Below are 9,097 nucleotides of genomic sequence, written 5' to 3' on the forward strand. Positions count from 1 at the left end.
CGAGTCTGGCTGGGATGCCGTCCTTGAGGGTGTAGCTTGCCTGGCCCCTCATGCCTTGTTGCCTGGCTGCTCCCTGAAGTCAACGCTGGGAGGCCAGAAGGCTCTCCAGGGCGGCGAGGGAAGACACAGTCACTGCCAGTGCTGTAATTTGGCACAAGACAGTGGAAGGAGTTGACCTGCATGGAGGAGCGCCCGTCCCAGGCGTGGAGGCCGCCACCCTTCTGCCCTCGCCTCACTCGTGACCGTCCTTGCTGGAGCCCAGGCCGCCTCCACTGTACTGAGAGCCGCTGACAGTCTGTCAGCCACGTGGTGGGAAGTGGATGCGCCTGTTAAACTCGCGGACTGAGGATTTTTGGGTTCTTGAGTCGTAAAGACTGGAATTGCGTGTGGCCCCCGTTGCCGTGGCTCGTGAGGGCAGTGAGCGTTCCCGGTGCAGCCGAGCGCACGAGCAGCTGTGGCGTCACCTGTCACCTCCCAGCTCCGGTGTGGCTGGCTGGAAGTCTTGATGCCACACGGCCTTATGGTTCAGGAGACACCTGGAGATGGCCACGTTAGCCACGCTGTGGCCCTTTACCCTGTGGTGTGCCTTACAGACCACATCACAGACTGAGCCACGGGCCCGAGTTCAAATCCAGTCTCTCCCAGCGCCCCAGGTGGAGGATCAGAGGCACGCTGGTCCACACAAGCTTGATGCGCCCGTTGCTCCATGGCACACGGCCTCCCTAGGGTGCGCGTAGGGTAGAGAGCAAGCTGACTGTCCGTTTTGCACAGCACCCGACGTGCACTGTGGCTGCTAAGAGAGGTGCGCTCCACCTGGAGCTGCCGTGCAGAGTCCGGCGGGGCCGTTGTCCCAGCGGTCAGGGAGAACCGTGGTGAGTGCTGAGGCTGGGCGAGAACGTGGGCCGACGCGGCTGACTTGAGGTCCTCCCGCACACGTCTGCCTCCTTGCAGCTGACTGCCCCTGAAAGGACCGCCGGCCCTGGCCGTCTACTGGACTCACTGTGTCATCGTCACATTTCTCCTGCTTCCTGCTGACTCTGTCTGTGTCTCTTTTCCTTTTTGGGGGGAGGCCTTTGTCCTGTGAGCATACCTTTTTTTTTTTTTTTTTTTGACAGGCAGAGTGGACAGTGAGAGAGAGAGAGAGAGAAAGGTCTTCCTTTGCCGTTGGTTTACCCTCCAATGGCCGCCGCAGCCGGTGCGCTGCTGCCGGCGCACCGCGCTGATCCAAAGGCAGGAGCCAGGTGCTTCTCCTGGTCTCTCATGGGGTGCAGGGCCCAAGCACCTGGGCCATCCTCCACTGCACTCCCTGGCCACAGCAGAGAGCTGGCCTGGAAGAGGGGCAACCGGGACAGAATCCGGTGCCCCGACCGGGACTAGAACCCGGTGTGCCGGCGCCGCTAGGCGGAGGATTAGCCTAGTGAGCCGCGGCGCCGGCCGAGCATACCTTTTGATGGGTCTTTTCATAAAACAGTGATTTTCAAACAAAATGAAAACATGATGATAAATACACAAAAATAAGTGAGGTCTCTGTTGAAATAAAACAGCATCACGTCGGCCCCTTTTGTGCTTGGTTTAGGACGCAAACCCACGGAGGTGCCTTGTCTGCGCAGTGCTGCCAGGGTGGGCCTTGGGAAGGAGAGGCGGGATGGGCAGGGCCAGGCTGGCATCAGCAGAACTGGCCTTTTAGAAAGCTAAGACCGCGTGTGGGAATCCATCCTCAAGTGCACCAGGTGCCGAGCGAAGAGTCGGCACCCACGCGGCAAGGCCTGCAGGGCGCTGCTCGGGGCTGTGTCAGCTGAGGCCCAGGGGGAGGAGCTGGCTGAGCGGAACGTACGCAGAGAGAGGGGCTCTGGTATGGGCTCCCCATGGCTCAAGTGCAGGGTGAGAGAGAGGGTGTGACTCTAGGCGACCACTGCACTCGTTCTCCAGTCACGAGACTGTTGGAAGCCGAAACCCAGAAGTGACCTGATGTGCACCGGGGGTGTCGCTGGCTGTGTGGAGGGGTTGTCGGGAAAGCGGCAGGAGAGGGAGGCAGGCTGCCTCAGTGCAGCAGGAGGTGGTAGCGTTGGGGTGCAGGTGACAGGGTGGGGACCACAGGCAGTGCCTGTCGAGTGGATGGGCCGTCGGAGAAGCCGAGGTGAGCCTCGGGCTCTGCCTGGGCAGGGCTGTGCCCACGCTGCCGGGGAGAGCGGCTTGGAGGCCCTTGAGTTGAGTGTAGTTGGCCAGCAGTGGCCGTGAGCGTGTCGGTAGGCACTGATGATGGACATTTCTTCCAGGAGAGGATCAAGATCAGGGAGCGGCCGGCGCCGCGGCTCACTTGGCTAAATCTCTGCCTGCGGCGCCGGCACCCCCGGTTCTAGTCCCAGTCAGGGCGCCGGATTCTGTCCCGGTTGCCCCTCTTCCAGGCCAGCTCTCTGCTGTGGCCCGGGAGTGCAGTGGAGGATGGCCCAAGTGCCCTGCACCCCATGGGAGACCGGGAGAAGCACCTGGCTCCTGGCTTCAGATCAGCGCAGCGCCAGCCATAGCGGCCATTCAGGGGGTGAACCAACGGAAGGAAGGCCTTTCTCTGTCTGTCTGTCTCTCTCTCTCTCTCTCATTGTCTAACTGCCTGTCAAAAAAAAAAAAAAAAAGGATCCGGGAGCCGGCAGCTTGTTAGTGAAGTAGCCGGGGGAGAGCAGGCAGAGGCCCGCGGAGTGACCGTGGGGGCACCCAGGATGGAAGGGACAACCAGGAGATGGCACGGGGAGGAGCGGGCTTCTCCAGGAAACGAGAGTGGCCGGGGCCGCGAGGAGAGGAGGGGCGCGGGCGGTGGCGGAGGCCGTCTCACGGGAGGGGCAGCAGGACCCAGAAGGCCAGGCTGCTGCTGGACGCCATGCTGGCAGGGGTGCTTGAAGAGGTGTGGGGTGAGCAGAGGAAGCGCTGGCTGAGTGTGGGGGCTGTGTGGACGCCTCTCCTCCTGAGGAGGCGTCGAGCACAGCTCCCAGCCAGCAGGAAGTGTGGACGGGTCCCGGGCATGAGGCGCTCGCTTCTCAGACAGGACCCCGCTCGCTACCGCTGGCCCCCGGAGCAGCCCCGCACGGAGATGGGATCCAGGTTGGCTGCGGATGCTGCTGGGGCGGTGAAGCCGCCGGTGCGCCGGTCCCGTCCCGGGGCTGCTGGGTGGGAATGCGGTTTCCTGCTCGCTCAGCTGCCCCTTCGGCCTCGGCGTGCTGGAGGCGCCAGGCGGCCTGTGGGGTCCTGGTCCTCCCGTGGGCCTGCAGCAGCGCGCACTTCCTGTTGAGTGATCTCGGGTACCCGAGTGGACGCCTTTGAGAGGGGTGTTTCGACAGAGAAGAGGTTCTCAGCTTGGGCTGACGGAGCGAAGTAACTGGGGAGCTGGAGAAGAGGCCCCGAGAAGGTGGCCTGTGCTGTTGGCAGGTGCCCGTCCTGCTAGGACCGCTGCCACCTCGGCCCCTGTGCCCCCGGGAGCAGAGGTGGTTCCCGCAGGGTGGTTGCTGGTGGCAGGCGGTCCCTGAAGGCCAGGCCACGTGCCTGCAGCTCTCCTGAGTGGGCAGCCCCTGGGCCTCGGAACGAAAGGGAGCACCTTGGAACAGCTCTGTTTTCAGAACGTTGACACTGACAGCCTCCGGAACATGCAAAATGCGTATCGTGAAAAACCGTGAATTTTAAAAATGTTGACACCCAAGTAATTTTTTTAAAGATCTATTTATTTGAGAAGCAAAGTGATACGGGAAGAGAGAATCTTCCCACTGCACCACAACATCAGCCCCCGGATTTATGTTTTAATTCCATTTTTCAAGAACTTTTAAAAATGCTCTTACATGTGTTGCTTCAGGATATAGTCCTGTCCTCTCCCCCGCCCTCCCCCCAGGACTGACTTATTTAGAGGGAGAGATCTACCTGCTGGTTCACTCCCCTGCCTGCCACAGCCAGGCAGTCCAAAGGCAGGAGCCGGAAATTCCACCTGGAGTCTCCCCTGTGAGACAGGAACCAGGTGGCTGGGTCGCAAGCGGAGCAGCGGGGACTCGAACCTGCGCTCAGGCAGGACGCTAGCACCACAGCGCTTACCTGACTTTCACTTTGAAGCCTTTGTGGTGGATTCTCTATTTTCTTTTTTCTTTTTTTTTTTTTTTTTTTTAAGATTTATTTATTTGAGAGAGTTACACAGAGAGGAGAGGCAGAGGGAGGGAGGGAGGGAGAGAGAGGTCTTCCATCTGCTGGTTCACTCTCCAGTTGGCTGCAACAGCTGGAGCTGAGCCAATCCGAAGCCAGGAGCCAGGAGCTTCTTCTGGGCCTCCCACGTGAGTGCAGGGGCCCAAGGACTGGGGCCATCCTCCACTGCCTTCCCAGGTCACAGCAGAGAGCTGGATCGGAAGTGGAGCAGCCAGGACTAGAACCGGCGCCCATATGGGCTGCCGGTGCCTCAGGCCAGGGTGTTAACCCACTGCGGCACAGCGCCGGCCCCGGTGGGTTTTCTCTCGTACAACCCACTGGCAATACATGCTTGTTTTGTATTGCTGGCCAAGTGATGTACTTAGTGCAGTGAGTGATGAATTTTATAAGCATACTTGAGATAGTTCAAGAACAGCCTGTCAGGGAAAGGTTTTTACGTAGCTCTTTCAGAACTGGCGCAGGAAGGGACTGAATCAGAAGCTCGTCATGGGGCAGACGAAGAGCCGCTTACCCACGCGGTCGGGTCGCTGTCAGGGAGCGGGAGCGCAGGCGCGGAGGGCTGCGGACGCGAGCCTGTGCCCACGCGTCGGGAGAGTCAGCACTCTCTAGCTAGGGTTCTGGATTTTGGCGTTGCTTTGTTAAACATATCTTCTGTTACCAAGGCTGTTTTTCATCTTTTTTTTTTTTTTTTTAACCTTGCAGCTTCTAACCGGAAATCTTCAGTTGGTGTGAAAAAGAGCAGCAGCAGAACGTTGACCAGGCCGTCGGTGTCCAGAACTCCGGCTTCCAGCTCTACCTCATCCAAGCTAACTCATGTACATAATTCCAGGGTACCAAAGAGGCTGAAGAAGCCCGCGAAGCCTTTACTTTCCAGGATAAAATTGCGGAATCATTGCAAGCGGCTGGAGCAGAAGACTGCCTCGCGGAAGCTCGAGGTGGGGAACCTAGTGCTCAAAGAACCCAAGGTGGTCCTCTACAAGAACCTGCCCATGAAGAAGGGGGAGCAGCCGGGGGCGCCGGGGCAGGCCGCGGCTGCGGGCGGGTGCTTGACCAGGCACGCGGCGCGGGAGCACAGGCAGAACCCGGCCCGAGGGACTCGCTGGCAGGGGGAGGCCTCGCCCTGCGCCTACACCACCAGGCGCTCCGTGCGGACGAGAGCCAGTGTGAAGGAGGCCTCCGACACCCCGCCGGAGCCGGCCCCGGGGGACCAGGCGGAGCCCGGCGCGCCCGCGGGCGAGCAGGCCGGGGAGCTGCCCGTGGTGCGGGAAGAGGAGCTGGCGCCTGAGCCGCCGCCGCAGGGAGAAGCAAGGTGCCCGAAGAGCGACGCCAGCCCCTCCAAAAAGAGGGCGCGGCCGGGGAAGCTGGGGAAGCCGTCGGCACAGGCGGAGGAGTGCGCCCCGGCGCGCGACTCGCCTGGACGGGATGGTGTGGTGCCAGGGCTGGTGGAGCCGCTGCCGGACCCGGGCGAGCACAGCGGCGCGGCTGGGCTGCCCGGCAGCCACGCGGCCTGTGCCGCCCCGGTCGGTGGCTCTGCGGTCGCGCCCGACGGCTTCAGAGCGAGAGACGGCTTCCGGCCTGCCAAGAGCAAGAAGAAGCGGCGGCCCACGCGCTACGACGCCCAGCTGGTCCTGGAGGACAGCTCCGGCATCCCCAAGCTGACCCTGCGCCGGCGCCACGACAGCAGCAGCAGGGCGAGCGAGGAGAAGGACGCGGTGAGCGCGTCCAAGATCAGCATCAAGCTGAGCAAGGACCACGAGAGCGAGAACAGCCTGTACGTGGCGAAGCTCAACAACGGCTTCGGCGCCGGCTTCGGCGCGGGCCCGGGCGGCGGCGCCACCAAGCTCAAGATCCAGCTGAAGCGGGACGAGGAGGGGCCGCACGAGAGCCGCCTGTGCTGCAGCGACCCCCTCTCGCTGCTCGAGTCGCGCGTGGGCGTGGGCGTGGGCGACTACGGCCAGTACGAGGAGAGCGCCGGGGACTCGTCCTCCGCGGCGGGGGACGAGGACGAGTCCGAGGACGACTTCGAGGACGACTTCATCCCCCTCCCTCCCGCGAAGCGGCTGAGGCTCATCGTGGGCAAGGACTCCATAGACATCGACATCTCCTCGCGGAGGAGGGAGGACCAGTCTCTGCGGCTGAACGCGTGAGCGCCGTCGGGCCGGCCGCAGCGACCGCAGGGCTGCAGCGTGCTGCCCCACGTCTGGCCCGTGCGCATCTCGCCGCACTTCCTACGTCGCCTTCTTACGTGCAATTCCGAATTAGAGGTAGAGCCCTGTTGTAAAAATGAAGGCTCCAGCAAACTGTGCAGTGACAGCAACTTTCCACACAGGACGCTGGAGCAGTGACGGGCTGCACCGTTGTGTGTGAGCGCATCAGCTGACCTGTAACGTGACTAAACTGACTCAGATCCTGAAGGCGGCGTCTTGAGGTTTCTAGTAACGCTCGGATCACCAGCAATGACCTCTGGCTCTTCGGTGTGTTTGCTCCGTGTTCCCCGGGTGGAGTTTGGTCAGTTTCACACTGTCTGGGGCCCAGGTGTACTGCGCGTGGCCTTTGTTAACACAGCAAGCCATTGGTTGGAAGTCAAATTGATTTCTTTAAAAACCAAAAAAAAAAAAAAAGAGAAGAAAAAGAAAGCCCCGCGTGACAACCTGACGGCACGTGACGGGGCGGGCGCAGTTGCAGCCGAGTCAGCGCTGCGTATTTATTGCTTGTCATGTAAATTAAAGACCTTGTATTTAACACTTTTCAACCCTTTTAGATAAAATTGTTCTTTGCAAGAATGATTGGTGCTTATTTTTTCAAAAATTTGCTGTGAACAATGTGACGGCGACAAGCGACATTCACCTAATGAACTCACAGCTGTCTTGATTTGGTTCTCTGAGTTTTCTGTTGCACTTGTAAAATGCTACAAGGAATATTAAGAATCTATTCACTTTAACTTATAATAGTTTATGAAATAAAAACAAGAGTCACAGCTTTTGTTCTGTGGTAACCTATAAAAATGTTTTGTCTGAAATTCAGTGTAAAGAGCTGAAAACGATGTACATGTTGTAAATATTTGTGTGTTGTGAGAACTTTTTGTCATAAGAAATTAAAAGAACTTACCAGGAAGGTTTTTAAGTTTAGAAATATCCATGCCAATAAAATAGGAAATTATAAATATAGAGTTCTAAGCACTGCATCAGTGGGAGTTCTTGGCTTATGTTAATTATGAAAATATCAAAGATTTTTTGACTATATTATCAGTTAAAAAGAGGAGTCAGATTTAATCTGTTTTTTTGAAGCACTTTGAGAAATGTTTAATTTAATGAGCAAATTTTTGATTACTACTTATGTTCAGTACCAGGCTCTCATTTCTCTGGTTTATTTTACAAATCGTTGGACAAAGAATCGGGGATTTAGAACCGTAAGGGCTGCTTGACCCCAGTGGGCCCCCTCGTCCTGGGCGTGGGCACGTGCAGGCTGGCGCCCAGGGCCGCTGGCTCCCAGGAGCGGGGGGCAGCCCTGCAGAGCGCACTCGTCAGGGTCCAGGCAGAACTGAGGTTCGTGGACAGAGTGAGTTCCGGACACGCAGGCCGCTCTCCCGTGGTTCTCCAGGCGTTGTTCTCCAGTGGCCCCCGCCTCCCTGTTTGTCAGGGGCAGTCTGATTCCTCAGGTATTGGCTCGGGAGCACGAGGTAGACGGCCCTCCACGCACACACACCCTGACCCGCCTCCGAGGGTCACCCCTGGTGAGGGGCAGCCCCGCCCTCCACGCACCTGGAGCACTTTACAGACCACGTCCAGGCTCCCCGCCTGGGAGACGCGTGCCACCCTAGCCGAGCAGAGCCTGTGTCGGTGGCCCCGAGGACGGCCGCCCACCCCTGCACCTGATGGGCTGGCAGCGGCGGCCACTGTGGACTTGGCGTCCCGAAGACGTAGTCAGACGCGGCCCGTTTTTCTCCATCCGTAAGTTTAGCTTTCCTAACTTATTTATGATGTGTGTGTGTGATGTCACTGTGGCCTCGGCATTCGAGGCTGCCCCGCCGGAGGTCTCAGAACAGGGACGCTCGGGGACGACAGGCACCTCTGGGGAGACCTCATTTCCGTTCCAGGCAGGGCCTCGCGGCGGCCCGCGACCTGCTGTAGGGCTTCCCCGCGCGGGCCGGAGGAGTCCCCGCCGTGGACCAGGTTGGAAGAGGTTGCGTTCAGTAAAACTCTCAGCTTGAGCTTATGCAATGATTGGTAAAGATTCTGACCTTGTAAGAATTAGAAGCGATCATAGAAATCATCTATGTAAAGTATTCAATTTTCAATCATTTTTTCAAATTGCTGTTTTAAATTGTTTTTGCTGAGTTGTAATACTTTTGAGATACAATGTATTCCTTGTACTGAAAGAATGAAAAAGGACTTTTTCAGCATTTGAGGTAAGTTCTTTAACGTTTCATTAAAAACATTTTTTACAAATATTTTGTACATGCACTTGCAGTATTGAGGTTAATCATTTTAATAAATTCGGAAATTAAAACGATGTGGCGGTGTGCACTGTATGTGAGAAGGTGGCCGCGGCAGGGGGTGCCAGGCCAGGAAGCTGCGGGGCCCCTCCCACGATGGCCCTGGGCGCTCGTAGGGACCCCTCGCGTGAGGCCCGCCTCCCCGCCCCCCAGCTCAGCACGGCCCATGAGCTCTGGGTGGCTTTTCCCTGCCTGCTGGGACAGAAGTGGCCTGGGGCGGCCCTTCTCCCACTCCACGGCGCCAGAACCCCCTTGGGAGGAATGGCCCTAGGAGGCGGGCACCTGGGGCTCTCCCAGCTCTGGACACATGCCCAGCTGCTTCTCTCGGTCAGAAGGCGGTGTGGCCGCTGACACGAGGGTCCGACTCGGGTCAGGGGTCAGCATGGGGGCAGTGGTGCAGGCCAGACCAGCCTGCAGGAGGCACCACCG

At 58.7% G+C, this 9,097-nt stretch overlaps 1 protein-coding gene across 8 annotated transcripts in view; it reads left to right on the forward strand.

The window, feature by feature from the left end:
- The window catches only part of KMT5B (lysine methyltransferase 5B), a 66,894-nt gene extending 58,209 nt beyond the window's left edge, over positions 1-8,685 (forward strand). For all 8 annotated transcript variants that reach the window (XM_051840841.2, XM_070065365.1, XM_051840842.2 and 5 more), the window contains one exon: positions 4,876-8,685. In XM_051840841.2, coding sequence (XP_051696801.2) covers positions 4,876-6,320 — 1,445 coding nt within the window. In that variant the 3' untranslated portion in view covers positions 6,321-8,685. The remainder of the gene's footprint in view (positions 1-4,875) is intronic.
- The last annotated feature ends 412 nt before the right edge of the window (positions 8,686-9,097 follow it).

The sequence above is a fragment of the Oryctolagus cuniculus genome, chromosome 1, assembly GCF_964237555.1.
Source record: "Oryctolagus cuniculus chromosome 1, mOryCun1.1, whole genome shotgun sequence".
Lineage (NCBI taxonomy): Eukaryota > Metazoa > Chordata > Mammalia > Lagomorpha > Leporidae > Oryctolagus > Oryctolagus cuniculus.